General features: G+C 49.8%; 1 protein-coding gene across 9 annotated transcripts in view; it reads right to left on the bottom strand.

Moving 5' to 3' along the window:
• The window catches only part of TMEM131L (transmembrane 131 like), a 199,845-nt gene that overhangs the window by 35,560 nt on the left and 138,310 nt on the right, over window positions 1–25,975 (bottom strand). For 6 of the 9 annotated variants that reach the window (XM_051819931.2, XM_051819934.2, XM_051819932.2 and 3 more), the window contains 14 exons: window positions 18,644–18,721; window positions 18,301–18,454; window positions 17,060–17,118; window positions 16,630–16,738; window positions 15,175–15,265; window positions 14,600–14,753; window positions 13,938–14,108; window positions 12,622–12,691; window positions 11,217–11,334; window positions 9,152–9,293; window positions 6,240–6,349; window positions 5,203–5,275; window positions 3,529–3,656; window positions 851–993 (listed from right to left, as the gene is read on the bottom strand). In XM_051819931.2, the coding sequence (XP_051675891.2) occupies window positions 851–993; window positions 3,529–3,656; window positions 5,203–5,275; window positions 6,240–6,349; window positions 9,152–9,293; window positions 11,217–11,334; window positions 12,622–12,691; window positions 13,938–14,108; window positions 14,600–14,753; window positions 15,175–15,265; window positions 16,630–16,738; window positions 17,060–17,118; window positions 18,301–18,454; window positions 18,644–18,721 (1,600 nt within the window). The remainder of the gene's footprint in view (window positions 1–850; window positions 994–3,528; window positions 3,657–5,202; window positions 5,276–6,239; window positions 6,350–9,151; window positions 9,294–11,216; window positions 11,335–12,621; window positions 12,692–13,937; window positions 14,109–14,599; window positions 14,754–15,174; window positions 15,266–16,629; window positions 16,739–17,059; window positions 17,119–18,300; window positions 18,455–18,643; window positions 18,722–25,975) is intronic. The other 3 variants (XM_051819933.2, XM_051819936.2, XM_051819939.2) reach the window with 1 other exon arrangement.

The following is a 25,975-nucleotide window of genomic DNA, read 5'->3' as shown; positions in this document are numbered from 1 at the left end:
AATTTCTAAATCTGCACTGTCAAATCTGGGAGCCATCAGACAACACGTGTGTAACTATTTAAATGTAAATTTGTTGAAGAAATTTAGGAACTGACATCACCAGTCACTCCAGCTCTCCCGGAAGGCTGAGTGGCCACTGCATTGAAGACACGGGATCTTCCCATTGTCACAAGGAACTGTTACTCTCAGGACACGTTTAGTCCTTTTCTCCACTGATCATCCTGCTGTGATTTTCTGTGCTTAGGCAACCACAGCCTCAGGTATTTACGTTAAATATTTGACACTACACTAATCTGGCAACTGTACTTGATTTTTCCCCTTCTTATTACTTAGTTAAATACTGAAAGTTGTTTAAAGAAAGGGGCACCAGGGGCTGGCGCTGTGGCACAGCAGGTTAATGCCCTGGCCTGAAGCACCGGCATCCCATATGGATGCAGGTTCTAGTCCCAGCTGCTCCACTTCCGATCCAGCTCTCTGCTATGGCCTGGGAAAGCAGTGGAAGATGGTCCAAGTCCTTGGGTCCCTGCACCCACATGGGAGACCTGGAAGAAGCTCCTGGCTCCTGGCTTCGGATCAGCACAGCTCCGGCCGTCGTGGCCATCTGGGGAGTGAACCAGTGGATGGAAGCTCTCTCTCTCTCTGTCTCTACCTCTCTCTGTAATTCTGTCTTTCAAATAAATAAAATAAAACTTTAAAAAAAAAATAAAGAAAAGAAAGGGACATCAGTCTTCTTTGCATCTGTCAAGTGAATTTACTGCAAATTTTTGGAAAACTCTGCTTAAGAGAATCCTTGTGCTCTTGGCTTTAACACCCCTCCGCGCCTCTCGCAGTGCCTCGCAGGTAAACTCACGTCGGCGACAGTCCATCAGCGTGGACTCGGGCACCTTAAATCGGAGGGAGCCTCCCGCGCCAGGAAGCCTCCCGCCCACTCTCAGTAGCTCTCTTGCTCCAAATCCCTCCACGCCAATCACGTCCAGAACAGTCAAGTTGTTCCTGCAGTGAGAGGAGACACAAACGCAGCCTGTATCACCAGTCCACATCCCTGGAGCTGGGATATTCCCAGTTAGCAAAAAGTATGTAGAAGACACAGTCCACGGACACAGCCATGCCACCTCCCAGAGCCAGGGAGCATCCGTCAGCAACAGGTGCAGCCTGACCACGGCAAAGAACATGTGCCTGGGGTGATCATGCCCAGCCAAGGGCCACGACCGTGAAGCCACAGATGGCTCCAACGTCACAGGCGTGGTGGTCAGACATCCAAGAGGAAAAAGCTAAAGACACAAACTGTGGGACACAGACGGGACACTGAGCTGAATGAAGGAGTTTGCATAGCAACTGTGAGTGAAAAATGTCGCCTAGGAACTGGCGTTGTGGCACAGTAGGTGAAGCCACCAACTCGCACACCAGCATCTCACACAGGAACCGGCTGGAGTCCCGGCTGCTCCACTTCCCATCCAGCTCCCTGCTAATGTGCCTGGGAAAGCAGCGGAGGATGGCCTTGGGCCCCTGCACCCACATGGGAGACCAAGAAGTTCTTGGCTTTGGTGCAGCCCAGCCCTGGCCACAGAGGCCATCTGGGGAGTGAACCAGTGGAAAGGAAGATGCCCCCCCCCCCATGTCTCTCTGTAACTTTGCCTTTCAAATAAATAAATAAGTCATAAATAAATAAAAAAGGAATTCTGCCTTAAGGATGATTCTAAATATATAACTATTCTTTCTTTTAAACAAGTGATTTTAAATTATCACCTTGCAAATACACACACCTAGGCAGATTCTGATTAATCAAACAGTGATTCAGTCTACTGTTTGCCCTTTCATGAACTGAAGTGATTTCTAGGCCAAAAAAGCCACATGGAAATGTTTAAATGACACACACCACACTGACATGACAGCTGGTCATCAAAAATACTACGGAAGCAGAGTGCATTTTACTTGCACAAAATCTACTGAAATAGCTCTATATAAAGAACTGCAAAAACCTTTATAAATACGTCATTTACAAGCCTTTAAGTGATTAACGAGTGACTACATAATTGACCTTATTTTGAGAAATATAGTGTCTGTCAATACAGAAACCATTAAAGGCAAACACATTGCTATAAAAAAATTAGAATTTCTTTTCAAGTCTGGGGGTGTTTCACCTGGAATGAGGTAAGTTTATCTATGCACTTTTTATGACCTTAGTCCTTTGATGAATGAATGATAGACTCAAAATGAAAGTACAAGGCTGGCGTCGTCACGTGGCAGGGAAGCTGTAGCCTGTGACACTGGCATCCCACATGGGCACTGCTTCAAGTCCCAGCTCCTTCACTTCCGATCCAGCTCCCTGTTGATGGCCTGGGAAAGCAGTGGAACATGGCCCAAGTGCGGCCATTTGGGGAACGGCTGACTTAGAAGAGCTCGCTCGCCCTCCCTCCCTTCCTTCCTTCCTCTCTCTCTCTCTCTCTCTCTCTCTCTCTCTTCCCCCCCCCACCCCCCTTCTCTGAGACTCTGACTTTCAAGTAAGTAAGTACATCCTTAAAAAAAAAAAAAATGAAACACATAAATCAGAAAGACATCTGGGAGTCTTAGTCAAAATACTCTTTAAAGAACTTTATTTTAGCACATTTTCTTTCTGGTAGAATTCATATCCAGAAAACCAGATTCTCACACACTGAACAAAGTTCCACATGAGCCGACGACTGCCAGTGGGTCTGTAAAAACGACTAAAAATGTCATTTATTAAAAATGAGGGGCCGGCACTGTGGCACAGCAGGTAAACCTTGGCCTGCAGCGCCGGCATCCCATATGGGCGATGGTTCGAGTCCCAGCTGCTCCACTTCCAATCCAGCTCTCTGCTATGGCCTGGGAAAGCAGCAGATCAGATGGCCCAAGCCTTTAGGTCCCTGCACCCGCATGGGAGACCTGGAGGAAGCTCCTGACTCCTGGCTTCGGACCAGCACAACTCCGGCTGTTGTGGTCATTTGGGGAGTGAACCAGCGGTTGCAAGATTCTCTCTCTCTCTCTCTGCCTCTCCTTTTCTTTCTGTTTAACTCTGACTTTCAAGTAAATACTAAATAAATATTTAAAAATAAATAAATAAAAGGAGAAAAAGGAGCCCCCTGGGGTCCAAGGACACACTTCGTCCGTTCTTTTGAACCTACAGAGAATTCTAGAAGCAAGTCACGGAGAGATGAGCTTTCAACGCACAAGCTGCTTCAGTCACCTTTCTCTGCTACAGACGGGGAAGCAGACCCGTGAGTGCATGCGTGTACTCCAGCATGGGTGAGACACACAATGATATCGGCACACGCTCCCTAACCAGGAGGGAGGAGACTGAGGCCCCGTGGGCATCTGTGCACCGGGGGTGGGGTGGGGGTGGGGCTTGCTCCTGCCAGCACCACCTCACCACTGCAGAGCTGCAGGAGAAGTCCACAGCAGCTCCTGGCTCAGGAGATTACGCACGTGTTTCAGAGAAAGACATGCTGCCAGCCATCAGAGAGAGAGACAGACAGAGGAGAAACGGAGACCCAGACGGGGCACACGTACCGGATCAGGATGAGGGAGGCGACTTTTCCATAGTCGGCTGGCGTGAACACGACACCGACCCGTCTCACTTCCAAAGGCTGCAGGTGCAAGTGGAGGACGCCAGAGCTGGACTCCTCGGGGTGCCCGCCCTGCAGAGCATGCGCAGTGCCGTTAGTTGCCCCGGCCTCCCTGGGCATCAAGCGCATCTCAGAGTGGAAACCCGACTGCAGCCCTTTCACCGTCCACACCTGACCACCCGCATCAGTTCCTCTGAGCTTGCTTTTCTCTTAAAGATTTTATTTATCTCTCTGAGACGCAGAGTTACAGATAGAGAGAGGGAGAGACAGAGAGAGGGGTCTTCCATCTGCCCGTTCACTCCCCAAATGGCCACAAAAGCTAGAGCTGGGCTGATCTGAAGCCAGGAGCTTCTTCTAGATCTCCTATGCAGGTTCAGGGGCCCAAGCACTTGAGTCATCCACCACTGCTATCCCAGGCCACAGCAGAGAGCTGGGTTGGAAGAGGAGCAGCTGGGACTAGAACCAGCACCTATATGGGATGCTGGTGCCATGGGTGGAGGTGTGGCCCACTATGCCACAGCACTGGCTCCGAGCTTGTTTCTAAGTTGGCAGTTCACTATTGTGGACAGTTTCTAAACCACAGCTGGGAAATACAGGCAGAGGCTGCAGCACGACCCTGCACGGATGCTGAAAAGGGGATGTGCTTCCTGCTGGGATGAGAAGCCTTCTGCACAGGAAAGCTTTCAATATAACACATCAATCAGGTGAGGCCAGCACTGTGGCACAGCGGGGTAAGCCGCCATCTGCAGTGCCTGCATCCCCTTTGGGCACCAGTTTGAGTCCCGGCTGCTCCACTTCCAATCCAGCTCTCTGCTGTGTGCTGGGAAAGCAGTAGAAGATGGCCCAAGTCCTTGGGCCCCTGCACCCACGTGGGAAACCTGGAGGAAGCTCCTGGCTCCTGGCTTTGGATCAGCACAGCTCCAGCCATTGTGGTCATCTGGGGAGTGAACCAGTGGATGGAAGACCTCTCTCTGTCACTCTTTCAAATATTTTTTTAAATAAAGTTTTAAAAAATCACCATTTATTAATTAAGTGGTTCTTAACGGCTAGGCACTGGGTTCTTGAGGAGATATAAATATTGAGCTTTTTCTAAATTTCACTGAACCTTTGGATTTTCCTGATTGGAAAAATCTGCTAAGGGTCCTCCATGCCCAGAGAAGAAGCCTCAGGATGCACACAGAGCACGCAAGGATGCTGAAACCAGCCAGCAGCGGTGCGCCATGTGTGTGCAGCGGGTTTGTCCACATTCTTCTCTCTGTTTCTAGACAACATCCTGGGGCCGGTGCTGCGGCACAGCAGGTTAAGCCACCACCTACAGCGCCAGCATCCCACGTGAGCACCAGTTCAAATCCCAGGTGCTCCACTTCTGATACAACTCCCTGCTAATACGCCCGGGAGGGGAGCAGAAGATAGCCCATGTCCTTGAGTTCCTGCCACCCATGCGGGAGACCTGGAAGAAGCTCCTGGCTCTGGGCTTCAGCCTGGCCCAGCCCTGGCCACTGTAGCCATTTGGGGAGTGAGCCAGCGGATGGAAGATCTCCCTCTCTCTGTCTCTCTGCCTTTCAAATAAGTAAATCAGTAAAAAAAGAAAAAAAGAAAAAAAAAGATAACATCCTACCCGGTAAGGGCAATCTTCAGTGAGCTGGAATTCACTGGTTGTGAAATTAATCAGCTGCACGTCAGTGCCAAACCTATATAGAGAGAAACAGATGTCTAAAACAGCGTTGCAATCTGCCAGTAAAGCAAGAATTAATTAACACTCTGTGCGCACGCACTCACATCTGCTCCGAGGTAAGCACATTTGCTTGTGCGTGCACACATCGCACACCCACATGCACACTCAACACTGGAGGTGTTCAGTGCCTACTATGGAACAAGTGATGGGCAGCACAGAGTGTAAAGAGGAGTCGGTGACAAACACTCCCCACGCGCAGGTGAAGCGATTATTGTGTCCTGCAGGTGGCTCACAGCTATGGGATCGGGTTGGCTGCGGGCAACCTTGGCAGGATCTGGAGACGCTCTGGGCTGCCATGGGGGGGGGGGGGGGCAGTGATCCTGCTGCTATCTGGGGGGCAGAAGCCAGGAATGTACTCAACAATCCCCTCAGGACACGGGACAGCTCCACCTCCATCATGCAAAGAATCACTGGGTCCAAATGCCAGCCGGGCTCAGCCTGAGGAGATGGCATATCCCACCAACCGTAGCAGGAGGAGGAAGCCTCCTAAGTGAAGCTCAGACAGAAGAGACAAGAACTGACACTGTTCTCACACGACCGTATTTTACACTGGATCAGAACAGACACCCAATAAAACATGAAACTCGCTTTCTGCATTGCCCAAGATCATCGTGATGTGCACTCTACACTTCAGGAGCATATGCAAAAGATGATGATGATCACGGGTTTCTAACTAAAGAAGAGAAAGTTCTGCTGGGCAGAGACTTGATTGCAGCCACACTGGAGATGCCACACACACACACACACACACACACAGCCAGGAACTTCCACCAAACCATGCGCCCCAAGGGGCTGGGTGGCCAGCGACACGAGGCCGCGCCATACCCATAATTACAGACCCTAGGTGCAGGGAGCGGGACTTTCAACAGCCCCAGGGCTCGTCAGCACTCCCCAGCTGCCCTTCCAGAAGTTCTGCATACCACTTGTGGAGCAGGCGCGCTGCGGCTTCAGGCTTTGGGTACAAGGAGAGAGGCAGGAGCTGCAAGGAGACTGGCAGGGACGACGGGTTCTTCAACACAAAGTACTTCACCTGCAAGTCGGCAAAGGAGAGTTAAAGCCGCGAAGGACACAGCGCCCTCTGCAGTCTCATCCCGCGCAACATCACATAACTCAACCCACCGACACCTCGGGGACAAAAAATAGTCCGCAGCCGTCTACGCCCCGAAAGGTGGATGCAGAAGAGGAAAAGAGACTGAAAAGACCCCGACAAGGGGCCGGCGCTGTGGCGCAATGGGTTAAGCAGCCGTCTGCAGTTCAGCGTCCTATACAGGTGCCGGTTCGAGTCCCAGATGCTTCCTTTCTGATCCAGATCCCTGCTAATGTGCTTGCGAAAGCAGTGGGAGGTGACCCAAGTGCTTGGGCCCCTGCCACCCATGTGGGAGACTCAGAAGAAGCTCCTGGCTCCTGACTTTGGCCTGGCCCAGCCCTGGCCATTGCAGCCATTTGGAGAGTGAATCAGCACATGGAAGATGTCTCTGCAACTCTGCCTTTCAAATAAATAAGAAAATCTTAAAAAAAAAAAACAAAGACCTGACAATGCCATGGGAGCTCCTGGGTTGGACCAGGAGAAAAAGAATTGAAATTGTCGTAAAGAAGGAGAGGGATCATTGGAAACACTTGAATCCAGACAGTAGCCTGCATTTTCTGATTTGGATAATTATCTTCTGGCTATGTAAGAAAATGCCTTTATTCTGGTATGATTCACACTGAAACAGTTAAGAGGGAAGGAGGCATAGTATCTGACACTCTTCAGTGGCTCCTAACAGAACGTGCAGGCAGCGGAGCTGGCTCCGGCAGCTGGGGCCCTGCGCCTGGACCCACTGCAGGCTCCCAGTTTCAGCCCCAGCCCAGCCCCCGTCGACGTGGGAATTTTGGGGAGTGAACCAGTGGATGGCAGCTCTGTCAAGAGCTGTTTTTAAAAAGTATGGGTTGGGGCTGGCGCTGTGGCTCAGTGGGTTAACGCCCTGGCCTGAAGCACCAGCATCCCATATGGGCACCGGTTTGAGCCCCAGATGCTCCTCTTCCCATCCAGCTCTCTGTTATGGCCTGGGAGGTCAGTTGAAGATGGCCCAAGTCCGTGGATCCCTGCACCCACGTGGGAGACCCGGAGGAAGCTCCTGGCTCCTGGCTTCGGATCAGCACAGCTCTGGCCATTGCAGCCAACTGGGGAGTGAACCAGTGGATGGAAGACCTCTCTCTCTGTCTGTCTCTGCGTCTCCTTCTCTCTCTGTGTAACTCTGACTTTCGAATAAAATAAATAAAACCTTTAAAAAAAAATATGGGTTATGGGCTGGTGCCATGACTCAATTGGCTAATCCTCCGCTGCGGCACCGGTACCCCAGGTTCTAGTCCTGGTTGGGGTGCCGGATTCTATCCCGGTTGCTCCTCTTCCAGTCCAGCTCTCTGCTGTGGCCCGGGAAGGCAGTGGAGGATGGCCCAGGTGCTTGGGCCCTGCACCCACATGGGAGACCAAGAGGAAGCACCTGGCTCCTGGCTTAGGATCAGTGCAGCACCAGCCGTGGCAGCCATTTGGGGGGTGAACCAACAAAAGGAAGACCTTTCTTTCTGTTTCTCTCTCACTATCTTTCAAAAAAAAAAAAAAAAAAAGTATGGGTTATGTGCAGAGAGAGAAAAAGAATGAGAAAGCCTGCATAGCGAACACTGGAAACTCATCGATCTGTGTGACGAGCAACTGAGAGCTCTTGGGACTATTCTTGAAATTCTTTCCAAGTACAATGTGGGACCAACAGAGACAGTCCCAGAATGTCATCCCTAATAGACGCCATGAGCACCTGACAGGGTGCGCTGTAACCCAGCCCCCGGGGGGCCGTGTGCTGGCACAGAGACCCACGGGGACATAAACAGGGGCTCCTGGGGGCACCCCTTCCCCCACTGCCCTCGCCTGGACCCGAGGAAGCCACAGGCTAGGGGCGGAAAGTGGGCAGATGGATGGGGCCTGGGCCCCTGCTGGCACCCGAGCGCCAGCCCTGGCTCCGGACTGCCCTCAGCGGTCCGCCTTCTCCCGAGGCAGAGAGTCGGGTAAGCGCCTCCGCTGTTTGCAGGGCGCCGTTTCTGATGCAACTCCCTTACAAAGCTGAAGTTCAGTTCAGACTCTACTTGCTTGATCCTCCCAGTCTGTGTAGAGCATCACTCCTCACCTTGTGCTTCTGACCGCTCCCTACAAAGAGTGCTGAAGGGATGCTGGGAATTTGTGGAAAACGGAAATGAAAAGATCACACAATTTCGCTGCAAACCGCACACGTGAGGTCTTCAAAACGGTCCCAGAAAATGCATAGTCGCGAAAGAAACTGTGTGACAAGCTTTTCTGGCACTTCAATAAATGCCCCTTTTAATTCCATCTTTCCATAAACTTTTTGTAGTTAGCCTTTCAAAGGGGTACGAATTTACATCAGTTTTGGCTGGGCTGGCGCTGTGGTATAGTGGGCTAGGCCTCCACCTGCAGTGCCGGAATCAATTATGGGTGCCAGTTTGTGTCACAGCTGTTCCTCTTATGATCCAGCTCTCTGCTTATCATCTGGGAAAGCAACAAAAGATGGCCCAAGTCCTTGGGTCCCTGCACCCACATGGGAGACCTGGAAGAAGCTCCTGGCTCCTGGCTTCAGATTGGCTCAGCTCTGGCCATTGCAACCATTTGGGGAAGACCCTTCTCTCTGTCTTTCCCTCTCTCTGTAATTCTACCTCTCAAATAAATAAAAATCATTATAAATAATCAGTTTTGGCGCTGAAACAGGATCTCAAGGTGGAGCCATCCTAGAACTCTGGAAACCCACAAGCGCGTCACAGACAGGAGCTGGAGACAGGTGGTTCTCACCATGCTGTTCCTGAGGGCGGTAGCGCTGAAGGTTATCACGAGGCCAGGCTCTGGCAGCAAGCGAGGCAAAAAGACCACGAAGGATTCTGACTCCTTGGGTTTCTTTACGTGGGCAAACCGAGTCATTCCTAAAACACTCCTCCTGTTTGATGGATAAAGAGAGGAGCGATATGGCAAACCAGTCTGACATTTATACCAGGCAAAATCATATGTAAACAGCACTCCCACCCAAACAAGAGCTCTTTGGGAAGAGGGTCTTACGCGAGGTCTAGGGAGAAGGCACCAGGCAACCTCAGAACACCCTGCTTCACTAAAAAGCAAGCAAGTGCATGGCACAGAGACACACGAACAGTCTGAAAGGATTCCCACCAGCAGAATTAGGGACAATTTATCATTCAAAAAAAACACCAAAGGTATTACAGCATAACCACAGATGTAAGAACCTACAGTGATGCTCAGGGAGAAAGGAAACTTCCTTTTGGTTTAATGGTATCTGCTAATAAATGTTGATGAACAAAATAATTAGGAGCATCCCAGTGCCGGCGCTGTGGTGTAGTGGGTGAAGCTGCAGCCTGAGACCCTGTCATACTTTTTAGGCACTGGTTTGGGTCCTGGCTGCTCCACTTCTGACCCAGCTCCCTGCTAATGCACCTGGGAAAGCAGTGGAAGGTGGCCCAGGTGCTTGGACCCATGCACCTATGTAGCAGACCCAGAAGAAGCTCCTGGCTCCTGGCTTCAGCCTGGCCCAGCTGTGGCCTTTGTGGCCATTTGGGGAGTGAACCAGCAATGAAAGATTTGTCTCTCCTTCTCTCTCTCTCTGCAACTCTGTCTTTCAAATAAATCTTTAAGAAAGAAAGAAATCCCCATTTTGTAGTCATCAGTCTAACAACTTATTCAAGCAAGGCTTATCCATAAATGCTAAATCATGGAGTGATTTCAGGGCACAAGTGTAACTGCCATCAAATGATCACAGCACAGACTTCTTATGAACTATAAAGGGAAAAGCACGCTCCGTACAACACAGCCCACCCAGTGCGACTCAGCAAGGCCGACAAGGGGAGCGACCCCAGTGATGCAGCCCCGCATGTGATGCAATGAGGCAGACACAAGACCAATCAGGTCGTTAAGTAATCAGTAACATTCTAGCCAAAAACGCTTAACCTAAACATAAACGTGAGGAAGCACTCAGAAAAATCCACAGAGTGGAATATTCTGTGAGACAACCAGCCAACCTGCCAACAGGGAGGACGAGGAAAGGCTGGGGACACTGGGCCCGAGAAAACCATGGAAGCCCAGCAGATGCATGCACCACCCGGCCCTGGGCTGACCTCAACTAACGGGGCAGGCGACACCAGCAGCGTCGATGCTGCTGGGCCAACAAGGGAAGTGTTCACGTGGACTGACCAGGAGGTAACAGAACCGCAGCAATGTCAAGTTTGCTGCACACGTGACGTTAGCGTCCTTACATCTCAGAGAATACCTTGATTCAGCACTGAGGGCTGAAGGGCAATGCTACCCACAGCATATTTTCCAATGGCTTAGTGTGTGTGTGCGAGTGTGCAAGCGCAAGTGTGTGTGGGTGAGTATACGAGTGTGTTCAAGTGTGTGTGTGTGAGAGTGAGCGAGTGTGTGAGTGGGGATGTGTGAGCGTGTGTGCGGTATGTGAGTTTGAGTGTGTGTGCATGTGTGTGTGTGTGTGTGTGAGAGCAAGTGTGTGCGAGTGTGTGTGTGAGAACATGTGAGTGTGTGTGTGCGGTGTGTGTGTGTGCGAGTGTTTGAGCGAGAGCATGAGTGTGTTTGTGCAGTGTGTGTGTGAGTGTGTCTGTGTGCGACCAAAGAGAAATAAAGCAGAAGTGGGGAAGCAGGAACGCCTGGTGAACACACTCGAGATGAGCAGCACTTGAGCGCTCACTGCGCCGGCCTCCTGGTGTGTCTGTGGTTTGAAACCCGCCAAGTCAGAAGCTAGAGAACCAGCAACCACAACTTAAGGATGGCGACGTCCAAAAAGACCCCGCGATGGCGCCTCCCTCTGCAGGAGACAGGGAACGGGAAGGCCAAGACATACTTGCAGACATCACCGTTTGTGTATCTCTTCCACCTCTCATGCAATTTATTTGCGAGTTTGGAATCCACATCCCAGGCAGACCAATCCAGAGAGGGGCTCCCGTCCCAAGCAGGATTTTCTAAAAGCGAGATCAGATTCATTTCAACGTTGAGATTTACCGGAAATACCATCTAAAGAGTACATAACGCCAAGGGCTGACTGTGAACCTTCTCCAACTGGGAAGGCTGCAGAGTGAGTAAATAAAATCTCTCTCTTTGCTTTACTAGAAGGCCCTCTAACTCAATGGCAAATGATAAAACAAATTAAACAAACATGTGCAAAAGAAAACTAAATCGGATTATGTAAAGGTAATAACGTAACAGACACATGGCTCATGAACACAGCCTGAAGGGAGTTAAAAATCACACTTGGGACATTCTGAAGAACTTCGATCTAAAATGCAAACCTGCTTCAGCGGACATGCCGATCATCCCTGAGCACTGCCCTTTTTACGCCACTAGCTGAGGGGCAAAGAGCAGTTCTCAGTCGAGGGTACAGGGCAGCAGTGGGGTAAGCTGCAGCCTGGGACCCCAGCACCCCACACGAGAGTCTCTGGCTTGAGTCCCAGCTACTCCACACTGTCTGATCCAGCATTCCTGCTAATGCGCACCCCGGGAGGCGGGAGGCAGGAGCACACAGCCCACAGCGGGAGACCCTGATGGAGATCCTCACTCACGGCTTTAGCTTGGCCCACCCCCGGCTGTTGCAGGCATTCAGGAAGGGACCCAGTATCACTCTGCCTTTCAGATAAATAAATTTTTTTTAAAGACAGTCGTGACAGTACATGCTGATAACCTGGCCTGTGGTCCTCCACTTATCTGTCCTGTCCTGTTTGTGCTAACAAAAAGGTTGGAATCTCTCAAAAGAAGTCTCTGTGCTTTCAAATTCTCCTTAAATATCTTAACAAATTAAAAGAAAAACAAATTAAGCCACCCCCAGACTAGAAACAGCCTCTGGTCTGACAGACAGCCGGCAACCCCACCCTCCTAAGACGCCTACACAGACTTGCAAACGCCTGAAGTGCAATTCTAAATTATTTTGACTGTTTCCAGTCATCTCTTTTATAAGAATCAAAATCTTTCCATTTTTCATGGTGACAAGGTTGCTAGGAGAATCAAATGATTTATCTGAAAAACATGCCTTGCAAAAGTACAAGCAACGAAACCGTAAGGGGGGCCCTTAATTGCACCAGACGTTTCTGGAGGAGAAACGATTTCAAGTTGCTAAGTCAATGATCGTGCTAACCGGCTGTGGTGTGGTCACGTTGACAGAACTGCCTGTTCCCTGTACAGATGCTGACGGTCCTCACTCCTTCCCACTTCCCCCAAGCTAGAGTTTACACAAAGGCTAAGGGCGCAATACTTACCTGCTTTTGACTTTCCCATGAAATAATGCATGCCACAATGTGCTATCACTTCAAAACCCAGACTCCCTTCCTAGATTGAAAAGTAATATATGAATAACTTCACACACAACACTAAGCACAAAAATCCTACAGCACTGACATACGAGGCAGAGACTGGTCTACCCCTTGGTGAACTCCCCTCTCACCAGAAGCCAAGCAACTACAAAGTTCTGGGCCTCCACCCTTCACTCAGCCCCGGGGACTCTGAACTGTCTCTTACAGGGAGGGCCACGACAGGGGGGTCCACGCAGTCACCAGGGCCTATAAAGATGATCCCTGGGACCTGTAAGACGCCAGGCTGGTTTGTGCTCTGGTCCTCAGAGAAACAGGATACCAATCCACAGGGACCGCTAGCTACTTGGGACATGCAAGCCCCATTTCCTTCAGGTCCGCCAAGTGCAGACGTGGCTACTTCCACACACGCTGCGAATCTGCCTGGCCCCTCCCAGGGTCACTGGCCCATCTTCTGACATGGATCTCTGGGCAGGAAGGAAGACATTTCTAAGGAACTGCGCCAATCAAACTACGCATGCGTGCCACAGCCTGGCCCTGAGTGTGGTTTCATGTCAGAAGCCCTATCTTCACATCTCAGCTGAGCACGAGGCACTCTGACAACGCAACAGCAACACTAATCAGTGAGAAAATCATAAAGATGGTTGCATGAATGTCTCATAGTGAAAAATCAGAAGCCAGCATTATACAGAATAGCTTGGATTAAAAAGAAGCAGTAATAATAACTCAATGAAAAAAAAAAAAGGAACATTCAGGGAAAAAAATGAGACATGTTGGAGATAATGTACATTAAACTCATTTCCCCCGGATTGTAGAAAGCATTTTCCTAACTGCAAACCCTACCAGCTTGATTTGGCCCATGAATGAAATTCAAGGACTACAAGCAGCTGAGAGTTGCTTTAAAAAAATAAAGACTAAGTATTCAGTGGTGTACACGATTTGAAATCACCGCAAGTGTGTGCTAAGAAGCTCAGCTGTGCCTTCTACAGCAAGCACAGATGACTCGCTCTGCATGAAAAGGAGATAAGGAATCTACTTGAGGTGCTTTCTTTCATTCAAGAATCTCAAATCACTTTATGAAAAAATAGAAATGGTTTCCAAATAAAAAGATTTCCACGTCGGGACAATTCATCAGCTAAGACTGGGCTGGAAACACCCTCCCATTTCTTAGTTTCAAAGAAGGTAACGTAATGCAGTCAATGCAACACAGAGAAGCACCAATCATTCAGGGAGCTATTACACACACAGAGGGTTGCAAACAATACCTTAGCTGGTGCTGAATAAAGCTGTAGAGGTATTGCAAAAATGGCACCTATGTTTGTAGTCAAAAATACATTGGTGAATAGATTTATGGCAATGTCTTTAACGGCAAGTTTCAAAGAAAATATATTCCAACAGCCTGGAGGTAGAAATAAAGGGCCAGTGAAATTCAGAATCTAAAAAGAAAAGAAGCAAAAGAAATTACTTTTCCTAATGCTAATTATGATTAAAATCATTATCAAGTCAGGTTGTCGTCTATAGTTCAGCAAACGTAGTTTTACTCAATCATTTCCAAGTCAAGGTTTGAAATACTCTTACACAGACACTAGGTTTCAAGTAATGTTATAATACGCCATGGTTCCCAGCAATCCTGAAATTTTCCTATGTAGCATTTTGCACAAACCATCTACTGTACTTTATCACAAACTGGGCTTATTTTTAATACACACAGCTAGGGATAAGCCATATATCATAGTATTTTTAAATAATAATAAAATATTGTCCAAGAATGTAACAGCTCCTTTAAGAAGTTGAGAGACAGAAAGGGAGAGAGACAACCTAAAAGTAACTCTGAAAATATTAAAAGAAAAATCTAAATATTGATTTCCTGGTATTTGTTCTTGGAGCTTAAAACAGGCTGAACCCTGGAGAAAAATGCTGCATGTACCTTTAAAATGTGCCTGGTCTCCTTGGAAACAAACACGTCGGTTATTACGACGCCTTGGTCAAAATGGTTGAGGCCCCACATTGACCACACTCCTGATGTATTCTCCCAAGTCTCTATGTGAAACTGGGTTGCAGCCGAGTCAATCCTAAAATACCTGTGAACAGAGGACACGCACACCGTCAGGGTAACCAGCCGCACTGGCGAGCCTGCCCCCTGCAGAGAGAGGAGCGTGCACGGGAGACCGAGGGACAGCGGCCCTGGGAACAACCCGAGACCACCTCCTGCGACCCTCTGCCCGGTCTCGCACAGCGAGCACGGCGCCCAGAGGCCACCAGGACACAGCCAGGCCCGGAAGGCGACTCAGCACCCCTTCCTGCACGCCTGGCTGCCTGGTCCAGAACCCACACCTGGACTGACCTGTTTCGCTGCCTCCCCTCAGTCCTGCTGTGCAAACGCCCACGGAGGTGAGGCCAGAGGGCAAGAGAAGCCCGCAAGTTCGATCTGCTGCATTTGGAAAGCATTCTCACCGCGGGGGGGAAAAACACGTGAATTCAGGGGAAGCGAGATCCACCTACCCCTGAACCACAGGCGAGGACAGGCACGCTGTTAGTGTTGGGCTGCTTCTGACCTTGTGTCCGTCCTCCACATTTCCACACGATGTAGCTGCTTTGGAAAGGCATAAAGAGAAACGTGAGGGTCAGTATCTTGTCTTTCCTTACGCCTCCACAGAAAATAAGACGTGCGTCCCATTTATAACGTGGCAATTCACTTATCCCTCCCCATCCAAAGAGTGAGTCGGCTATAAGTGGTCACAGGCCCTCGAATGCTCTCATCTCCCCTTTCTTCCTCACTGGCCTCCTGCCAAGGACCTGGATGGAAGTGAGGTAACCGGGACTCAAACCCGCTACTCTGACACAGGATGCAGATCTCAACCACCACGATACCCAAAGTGGCAGAACTCTTTTTAACCGTCAGTGAGGTCCTAGCGATACACAGGACTGGGTGTGCACTTGCCATGCATTCCACTCCCACTCCACACAAGCACACACAACCGCAGCAGAACTGCACCATCCGAAAGCAACGCCTCCAGCACACACGTGCACGTCCTGGGCTTTCACGTCACCAAGTTAAGCCTGAAACTGCAAACCCAGGGCCAGCATTGTGGCGTGGTAGGTAAAGCTACTGCCTGTGATGCTGGCATCCCATATGGGCACTAGTTGCTGTCCAGGCTGTTCCACTTCCCATTCAGGTCCCTGCTAATGGCCTGGGAAAAGTAGTGGAAGATGGCCCCAGGGCTTGGGCACCTGCCACCCTTGTGGGAGATGTAGAGAAGGTTCCTGGTTCTTGGCTTCAGCCTGGCCCAGCACTGTGGCCATGTGGGGAGTGGATCACCAGATGGAAGATCTCTCTCTCTTTCAAATAAAAAGTTTTAAAAATAAAAATGAAAAACTGAAAACCCTACATATGTAGCAGAATAAAAGCGGCATCATTATCCGGTCCATCACACCATCTCTTAGAACACCTAAGGCAGTTTCAGTTTACTGAAAGCCAACCGGTTCATTCACCTTTTTTAAACCCACGCCTGGGGGCCAGTGCTGTGGCATAGTAGGTTAAGCCTCCACCTGCAGCACTAGCATCCCGTATTGGCACTGGTTCTAGTCCCGGCTGCTTCTGATCCAGCTCGGTGCTATGGCCTGGGAAAGCAGTGGAAGATGGCCCAAGTGTCTGGGCCCCTGCACCCACAGGGGAGACCTGGAAGAAGCTCCTGGCTTCTGGCTTCAGACTGACCCCGCACCAGCCATTGCAGCCATCTGGGGGAGTGAACTAGCGGATAAAAGACCCTTCTCTTTTTTTTGTTTCTCTCTCTCTCTCTCTCTCTCTCTGTAACTCTTTCAAATAAATAACTCTTATTAAAGAGGAAAAAAAAAAAACTACACCTGACCTGCACCTGCAGGCCACCTCTCGGACAGGATGGCCATCAGCACACACGGAACAGAAAAGACAAGCCCCAGCATTCTCCAAATCTGTACCTCTGCAAGTGAAAGAGGCGATTTTGGTGAAGTTCGTGGTAGAAGGAGGGAGCAGGACCGGCTCAAATTGCACAGACAGTGCCTCTGTGTGCGAGAAATGATGCACATCCTGCAACAGCAACAAAACCTCAGTCACTGCCCTCACCTGGGAGAACCGCACCCAGTTCAGCCGACTCTGCTACAGTCAGTCCACGGCACAGACCAGCATGCCGAGCAAGTGCCCAGCAGGTGTGGCTCGGGCGGTAGGAAGGGGGCGCTGGCACCTTCATACACACAGGGCTTCAAGCAAGGGAAACCGGCTCGAGCAAAAGCGGAAGCCAACAGGTACAAGGTGTTGCTGCATCTGTGCCTGGAAAACCCTCACACTGGACACCCAAACGCACACTTGGGATGGCCACATCTACCTGCGATGATAAGCTTTGACAATCACCTGTATCCAGATGAGGCTGCTTCCCGAATGCAGTATGTACATGTTGACGGCAGAGCCATCTGTCCCAAAGAACCAAAGCAAAGGTATTAAAATCGAGAGCCAGACCCCTGGACCCTAAGAGGATGATCAGAACACCCCATTACGTGTTTCTGTTAAAAAAAAAAATTAACTGCTTTTTCAACACGAAAACCAAATGAGCTGTTTTCTTTCAGTATTCTTGGAAGCCATCAGGAACAAGATCGTGATGAACACTGACCTAGCCGTCAGGCTAAATGATGGAGAGCCACAGGTCGAGTAAAGCTGCCCTCCTGCTGATCCCTCAGCCTCTTTCTTCCCCAGTGAGACAATCACGTGTGGAGGAAACAAAAGCCTAGGACCTCAGAACACAGCCTTCCTTCCAGCGCTCGCCCACAGAACACTCTTCCCCAGGTCGCTATCCACCTGGCTGTTATGAGAATCACCAAAACCCATAAACCTGAGGGCCAGGGGCACTCTTGCTGCTGCATCACGCCGCCGGCCGATTCTAAGTACTGGAAGGTGAATAATGTTCAACAAGCCTGCCAATAAACAAAACTGCACTTCTGTATACTATTTGTACCATTTCTCTCTCTGAATACACAGACATGTATACCCTCCCATACCAGGAAAGCCCTGAAAACTAACGGACAATTGGCACATCCTACATGATCAATTTCAGGGTCACACGTGCTTCTCCTACAAAGTTCTGAGAAAATTAAGACGATGAACGAGGTGATTTCTGCTAAGTAGGAGACACAGTTTGCTCCAAAGACAAAATCCACAGAGCTGAACACTAAAATTCAGGCCGCCAGGAACAGGAACTCCCAATCATTAAAAAAAAATACCAATGATTTGGTCAACTGAGCTCCTGGCATTTAGTAAAACTGACACACAAGATTTTAAATACGTCATGAGTACTTTTATCAGACTGTCATGCATGTCCATTTAACTTGTTTACTATCTCCAAAACACTAAGAAAAAGTACCCCCAAGGACAGGCAGATGAGCCAGCCACAGTCACTTAATGTCCCCTCCCAAAATACCACCTCCCTAAGGTAGTAGTAGCAGCCACAGATCAAGATCCAGTTGCGATTCCCAAAAGGTCTCTAAAGGAAAGGCCCTCGTCTCAGTTTGCTAAGACATGATCTATCAGCCAATGCTACAGAATCATGATGCAGTTTCACCCAAGTACTTCCTCATGCAAATGCCAAGAGTCCTCCTTACCTGAGGTCTCGGATTTATCTGTAGCTACATAGACAATGGACAGATGATCTAACAAGTCTTGAGTGTTTTCTTCAAACTCTTTTGAGGAGTTTTCCATGGTTACGATTATGCTCATCTGCAGGCGCAAAACGTCCTCAGATTCCAAGTAGCAGCTCTGAGAGTGGAGGGAGCGGGGTTAACAAAGGGAGATCTGAACTTTGTGACTGCAAACTCGGGAGAGACAGGAAAGCACGTAGGGTACCCACATGGGTGCTTCTGAGAACAGAACATGCCATTCTGCTTCGTTTTTCAGCAAAGCGGCAGGGAGGAAGGCAAAGAGAAAACAATAAATATTTCCCATTACCTTTAATTGCTGGCACACTTTATTATGTAAACTGCATTCCAGTTGCACCTGCAAGAGGCTAGTATTGGTGGTTTCTGCCTAAAAAAAAAAAAAAGAGGAAAAAGATTTCAGAAGGAAGCAAAAGGCACTACCCAGTATCAACAGTAAGCAGAAGCTACGCTCATTCACTCACTCACTCATTCGGTCAGCGAGCATTTGGGTATTATCTATTTACTGGCAATGCAACAGTGAGCAAGAGAATACTATGCTGTCGGTGGCTGTAACTCGTGGAAACCTAAGTTCTGCCTCAGGCAGCATGAAAACTACTAGTGTGACAGGAAGCAGGTGAGTATGTTCCAAGCACACAGAGGAACAACGCCCTTCAGCATTTCGCTTGCTGAAAGAATATGTAAACACAAGAGTCCACTTTTACATTACAGTAGGTTCACCCAGAAACAGGCCAAGTCATTATTCTCACATGTGCCTTCCACCACGATGGTGACCTCAGAAGCCAGGACCCTCCAGACAAATCCCCAAGAGACACCCAGAACTCAAGCACCTGTCATTCACACTATGTGGAATAGCTAAGGATGGGAGAGACAAGAGTCCACGAAAAGAACACAGGACAGACCACGTGCGCTAGCACTCAAATGGCATCTGGAAAAGGAAATGAACAACCCAATCCAGGGATATGGCTACATGGGTGGGAGGGTCGGAGTGGGACCTGGGGGACACAGAACAGCACAGGTAGCACACGGCTCCACAAGCACCTGCCTCCCTCTGTCGTGACGTGTGATGCTTCCAGCACAGTGGTCATAAAAACGGACTCAGCCTGGGGGCCACGGCCAGAGCATCGGGCAGTGTCAAAGGCCAAGTGTGGGGAGCAATCCGGACTAGACTAAGTTGCTCGAATTAGGACTTATTCTGTGCATCTGCTCTCCCACAATATGGCGCTGGGAGAGAAGTAAACAGCTTCCGCACAGCTGCCTCCAGTTCAACCAATTAACTGTAGGACTTGCTCCTGATTGGAGAGCAGCGTACTCAGCCGAGTTGGGATTGGCGGAGGAGGACTATAAAGGAGGAGAGAGACGGCATGCACCAGGAACATCTATGGGGAACATCTAAGGGAACCCGTGCAGCCCCCGAGAGAACCGGCCGGCGGGGTGCCGCTCCCCTGCGGAAGTGGGGAATGCGGCCAGGGGGAACTGCCCTTCCACGGAGGTGGAAGGGATAGTAGCCAACCCGGGAAGAACCAGCAGCAAACCCGGGGAGGGCCGAGCAGACAAAAGAACAGCGCAGGGTCCTGTGTCGCTCCTCCACGAAGAGGGGGAGCGACAGCCAAGAAGGCATATGTTCCCCCCAAAGCCTGGGCAGACTGAACTGGGGATGACTATCTACTCCAGAAAGACGTGCTGCTGAGTGGAATCCCCACAATCGTGTGAAACCTGCTCCGTCTGTAAGACTGACCCACATACATTACATGAAACACATTTTAAGCACATCAGGGCTCAGAACGTTTCCTATTGTGTAGCATTTTGAGTTTCAGGTTTTCAGATGAGGGATATTCAACCAGGATCCTGTCTGCGGTGCTGTAGAGCACATTTCAGAATCCCACAAGGGGGAGTACCAGCACTTTCTAACTGTCCTTGAAGTATGCAGATTCTTAAAAAGACAGTTTAAAAGTTCAGGTCTTTCTCAAAAGAACAAAAACTATTGTAATCTTAACTTGGAAAAAAGTGCAATTCACATAGGAGCCATCTGGGACAAGTACACAACGGGTTTACAAATTCCCCAGAGTACACTAGCTGACCAGAGCTGGCCATGGGGTGGGACAACGGGACCGGCGCCCCCAAACCACAGAGTGCCTGGGCAGTAAGAAAAACAAAACACACAAATCTCATTCTGTTCTCAAAACCTCTCACATTTACAGCCAAAACAAAAAGTAACTCCATAAACAAGCATATTCTGAACGGTCTGCAGGATTCCTATAAAGCAGACGGCATGAAAGATAGGGAGGTGTGGCTTGCAAAGGTTCAATGTGTTCTCAGGGGTCTAAGGAGAAAATTCCAAGTCTTTGCATGCAAGTCAGTACTTTTCCCAAGGAAATCCAAATGGACTGAGTCTACTTCTCCCAAGTTCATTGAATGAAAAGCCATCCTGAGGGGCCAAGGCTGTGGCATGGCAGGCTAAGCCATCGCCTGTGACTTGACATTCCATATCAAAGTGCTGGTTCAAGTCCCAGGTGCTCCACTTCTGCTCCAGCTCCCTGCTACGGCATCCAGGGAAGCAGTAGATGGCCCAAGTGCTTGGGCCCCTGCACCCATGTGGGAGACCCAGATGAAGCTCTTGAACCCTGGTCTGGCCTGGCCCAGTGCCAGCCAGTGCGGCCACTTGGAGGGTGAACCAGAGGATGAGGATCTCTGTCCCGCTCCCAATCTCCTGTCTCTGTCACTCTGCTTTCAAATGAATAAATTGAATCTTTTTTTAAAAGAAAAAAAAAGGCCCCACTGAGATAGAATGCAACAGTCAGAAAAACAGGAATGTAAAACTCTTTATATGACAGGTACCCCCGCAATTTTCTAGGGAAAGAGTTGAGGTTAGGGAATTGGATACCAGAGAGGGGAAAAAAAACACCTCATTTCCCTTGCTAAGAAGTTGGTCTTAGTGTAGTGGACCGGGAGTACAGTGTGGTTTTAGGATACTCTGTGCAACTAAACAGGAAAAAACAAAGTCCTAAGAAATCTGGATGACCTTTTTAAATTAATCAATTAGTTAATCGGAAAATTAGAGTTACAGAGAGAAAGGCGGGGGGGGGGGGGGATCACTTGATCTTCTACTTGCTGGTTCACTCCCAGATGGCCACAATGGCCAGGGCTGTGCCAGGCCAAAGCCACGAGCCAGGAGCTAGGTCTCCCATGCTGAGTGGTGGGGGACCAAGCACTTGGGCCAACCTCTGCTGCTTTCCCAGGCACATCAGCAGGAAGCTGGACTGGAAGTGAGCAGTGGGGACTTGACTTGGCACCCACTTGGGATGCCAGTGTCAAAGGTGGTGGTTTTACCCTCTATACCACAACGCAGCCCTGGAAGACTTATTGAGGAGAGGAAAGCACATCCTAAGAAAGGAGGGAGCCTCTATTAACCCAGACAGAACGAACAAGACACCTGCAGGTGTGAAGTTCCTGGAAACCACACATGAGAACCCTTCATGTAAGGACTATAATCAATGAAGTATTATTTAAACACCAATCTGAGATTCTGTTTTCTCCCTTTTTACAATTTTGAATGCTAAGTTCCAGAGGTTCTTATAAATCTCTCATGCTAACACACCTATCAACAGGAACACAAGGTTCTGCATAAACCACACTGCCAATCCAGCCAGCGGCCCCCGCACACTGCACTATGCACGGCAAGTCTATGTGGCAAAGGACCTTCCACACAGTGAGGGTTGTCTGAGTCCCTTCCATGTAACATCCAGGCTCTACAACCGAACTCCTAAGTCCCTGTGCCCTGCATAGGAGACAGGCTCAGGGTCGGCGCTGTGGCGTAGCAGGTAAAGCCGCTGCCTGCAGTGCCAGCATCCCATGTAGGCACTGGTTTGAGTCCTGGCTGCTCCACTTCCAATCCAGCGCTCTGCTATGGCCTGAGAAAGCAGTGGAATATGGCCCAGTTGCTTGGGCCCCTGCACCCGCGTGGGAGACACAGAGGAAGCTCCTGGCTTCAGATCAGCACAGCTCAGACCAATGCAGCCATTGGAGGAGTGAATCAGCAGTTGGAAGACCTCTCTCTCTTTCTGCCTCTCCTCTCTAGTAAATAAATAAATCTTTAAAAAGAGAGAGACAGATGCAGCTGAATCATTAGCAAGCACCAACACTGCTTTACCCTGCTATCAAGCAGTTATGCCTTTTTTAAAGATTTATTTTTTATTTATTTGAAAGACAGAGTTAGAGAGAGTGGTCGAGACAGAGAGAGAGGTCTTCCACCCACAGGTTCACTCTCCAGATGGCCGCAATGGCCAGAGCTGAGCCGATCTGAAGCCAGGAGCCAGGAGCTTCTGCTGGGTCTCCCACACGGGTACGGGGACCCAAGGACTTGAACCATCTTCTACTGCTTTCCCAGGCCACACAGAGAGCGGGATCGGAAGTGGAGCAGCCGGGACTCGAGCTGGCACGCCTATGGGATGCTGGTGCTTCAGGCCAGGGCTTTAACCCACTGCGCTACAGCACCGGCCCTGAAGCAGTTGTTTCAACCCCCACCACTACCAATACCCTATTTTTTTTTTTTTAAGATTTATCTTTTTTAAGATTTATCTAAAAGGCCGGCGCCACAGCTCACTAGGCTAATCCTCTGCCTGCGGCGCTGGCACCCCGGGTTCTAGTCCCGGTCAGGGCACCGGTTCTGTCCCGGTTGCTCCTCTTCCAGGCCAGCTCTCTGCTGTGGCCCGGGAAGGCAGTGGAGGATGGCCCAAGTGCTTGGGCCCTGCACCCACATGGGAGACCAGGAAGAAGCACCTGGCTCCTGGCTTTGGATCGGCGCAGTGTGCCCGCCGTAGCGGCCATTTGGGGGGTGAACCAACAGAAAAAGGAAGACCTTTGTCTCTCTCACTAACTCTGCCTGTCAAAACAGAAAAAAAAAAAAAAAAAAAAAGATTTATCTAAAAGCCAGAGAGAGAAGGCTTCCATACACTGATTCACTCCCCAAATGGCCACAAAAGCTGGAGCTGGGCCAAAGTCAGGGGCTTCTTCCAGGTCTCCCAGGTATGTGGCAAGGGGCCCAAGCACTTGGGCCAAGTTCTGCTGCCTTCCAGGCCCATTAGCAGGGAGCTGGAGTGAAGTGGAGCAGCCTGGACTTTGAACCAGTTCCTATATGGGATACCAGCACTGTGGGCAGAGGCATTACCCGCTCACAACACAGGCCCCAATGCCATCCTTTCATTAACAAAATACTAACCATGGGAAAAAAATTTATCTACGTTGTCAGAACCATTCACAAAAACCCATGCAAAAATCTGGGAACTGGCCGACATGAGGTGGTGGTGGTGGTGTTTTAAGGCCTAAGTACAGTATTTTCCCTTATCCACTTCGTTTTAGGAAAGGCAGCTGTGGCTAAGAGGCTTTGTGATGAACACAAATTCAAGACCAAGCCCGAGCTGTAGAAGTCCTGGGGACATTCCCCACCCGCTCTGAGACCCAGCTTCCCCTTCCAGAGAACAGCCGCTGAGCTCAAAGCACAGCGGGGAACGCTGCATGAGCTACAGACCACGGACTCCAAGCAGGCCCTCACCGGGGAACTTCTGCTTGCACTTGTTCATGCCCCGTTCATGCATTTAGTAAGATCCCAAAACAGATGATGTAGACGCTCGTCTGGGGGGCATTTTCCCCCCACGTTAAAGAAACTTCTCTTTGATCTTACAATAAGGGAAGGGATTTTATTTTATTCTGAATCATTTGAAAGTCTTGTTGCCTTATTTCACGACTGGATTAAAACCCAAGAAAAGAAGCACCATCTCCCATCTCCCCAAAGTATGCCAGAAACCCTGACAGACAGACAGACAGACAGCAACCGGGGGAATAAGTGAACACTTTAGATGATGAGACTTTGGCCAAGACCAAGTAGAAGTAGCCCACACAGCACAACTTGGTCCTCAGGCTTGGCAACTCATTGTGCTGTTGTTAAATAAGAAAGCCATTTCGGAATTTTTTTACTTGGCCTTTTATTTTTAAGGATTTATTTACTTGAGAGAACACTCCTGTAGACCGGCTCATTCTCCAAGTGTCCACAACAGCTGGGGCTGGGCCAGGCCAAACCTGGACACTCACTCCAGATCTTCCCCACCGGTATCAGGAAGCCAACTACTTGTGTCATCGCCGCTGCCTCCCAAGGTGCACATTAGCAGGAAACTGGAACCAGGAGCGGAGCCAAGACTGGAACCCAGCTACTCACTTCGGAAGTGGCCAGATGCCTGCCCTGGGTGGCCAGCGTCTAACCACTCCAACCCGGGCTGACAGTGCCAGGACAGCCACGTGGGATTGTCATCTTGGTAGGACATGCAGCAGAGGGGGGCCCTGTGCAAAGGCAAGCAGCTGTTTTTATCCAGTCATCATGCTAGGCTGTAGCAGACGACAGGTGGGTCCCGTGGGTCTGGCTCAACCAAAGGCCAGATTTTCCAATGCAGACAGCAGTCATCACCACTCTTATAAAACATAGCTCAGAATTACCCCAAAGTCCAGCAACCCCACTGCTAGGTAAGGGCCTAAAGTGACAGCAGGGACTCGACACATATCTGTATACCTATGTGCACAGTATTATTTCTAATGGCCAGGGGCGGGGGGATCCTTTGATGAATGAATGGATAATGGATAAATGGAAGGTAGTACATATACAAGGAGGCTTGGAAAAGCTTGTAAGAAAATCGAATTAAAAGGCAATGAGGCCGGCGCCGTGGCTCAATAGGCTAATCCTCCACCTGCAGCGCTGGCATAGTGGGTTCCAGTCCCGGTCAGGGCGCCTCCTTCTGTCCCGGTCGCTCCTCTTCCAGGCCAGCTCTCTGCTGTGGCCAGGGAGTGCAGTGGAGGATGGCCCAAGTGCTTGGGCCCTGCACCCCATGGGAGACCAGGAGAAGCACCTGGTTCCTGGCTTCAGATCAGCGCGGTACGCAGGCCACAGCGGCCATTTGGGGAGTGAACCAATGGAAAAAGGAAGACCTTTCTCTCTCTCTCTCACTGTCCACACTGCCTGACTGCCTGTCCAAAAAAAAAAAAAAAAAAAAAAACCTCACATAAAAAAAGGCAATGAGTTGTTCCATGGGCCCTCAGAACCCCCTTCATACACACACTGTCACATCAATCAGTCTCTAAAATAAGGGAACTCGGGGGCAGGCTGTGGCACAGCAGGTAAAGCTGCCACCTGTGACAACAGCGTCCCACGGAAGGGCCAGTTTGAGTCCCGGCTGCTCCACTTCTAATCGACCCAGCTTCCTGCTGATATGCCTGGGAAAGTGCTTGGGCCCCTGCACCCACATGGGAGACCCAGAGGGAGTTCCAGGCTCCTGGCTTCAGCCTGGTCCGGCCCTGGGTGGTTGTAGCCATTTGAGGAGTGAGCCAGCAGATGAAAGTTCTCTCCTCTCTCTGTAACTCTGCCTTTCAAATCAATCAATCAATCTTAAAGAAGAAGAAATTTAATACATGCTATAACATAGGAGAACCCTGACAACAATATGCAAAGCAAAGTCAGTCAGACACAAAAAGACAAATGCTGCGGGATTTCACTCACATGAAGGAGGGGTGTTTATGGTTTACTGAGTAGGGAGCTTCAACGCGAGGGCAGGAGAAAGTTCGGGAGATGGACGGCAGCAAT

Source organism: Oryctolagus cuniculus, chromosome 8, assembly GCF_964237555.1.
Source record: "Oryctolagus cuniculus chromosome 8, mOryCun1.1, whole genome shotgun sequence".
NCBI classification, from domain to species: Eukaryota; Metazoa; Chordata; class Mammalia; order Lagomorpha; family Leporidae; genus Oryctolagus; species Oryctolagus cuniculus.
This window is presented reverse-complemented; position numbering and strand designations above follow the sequence as displayed.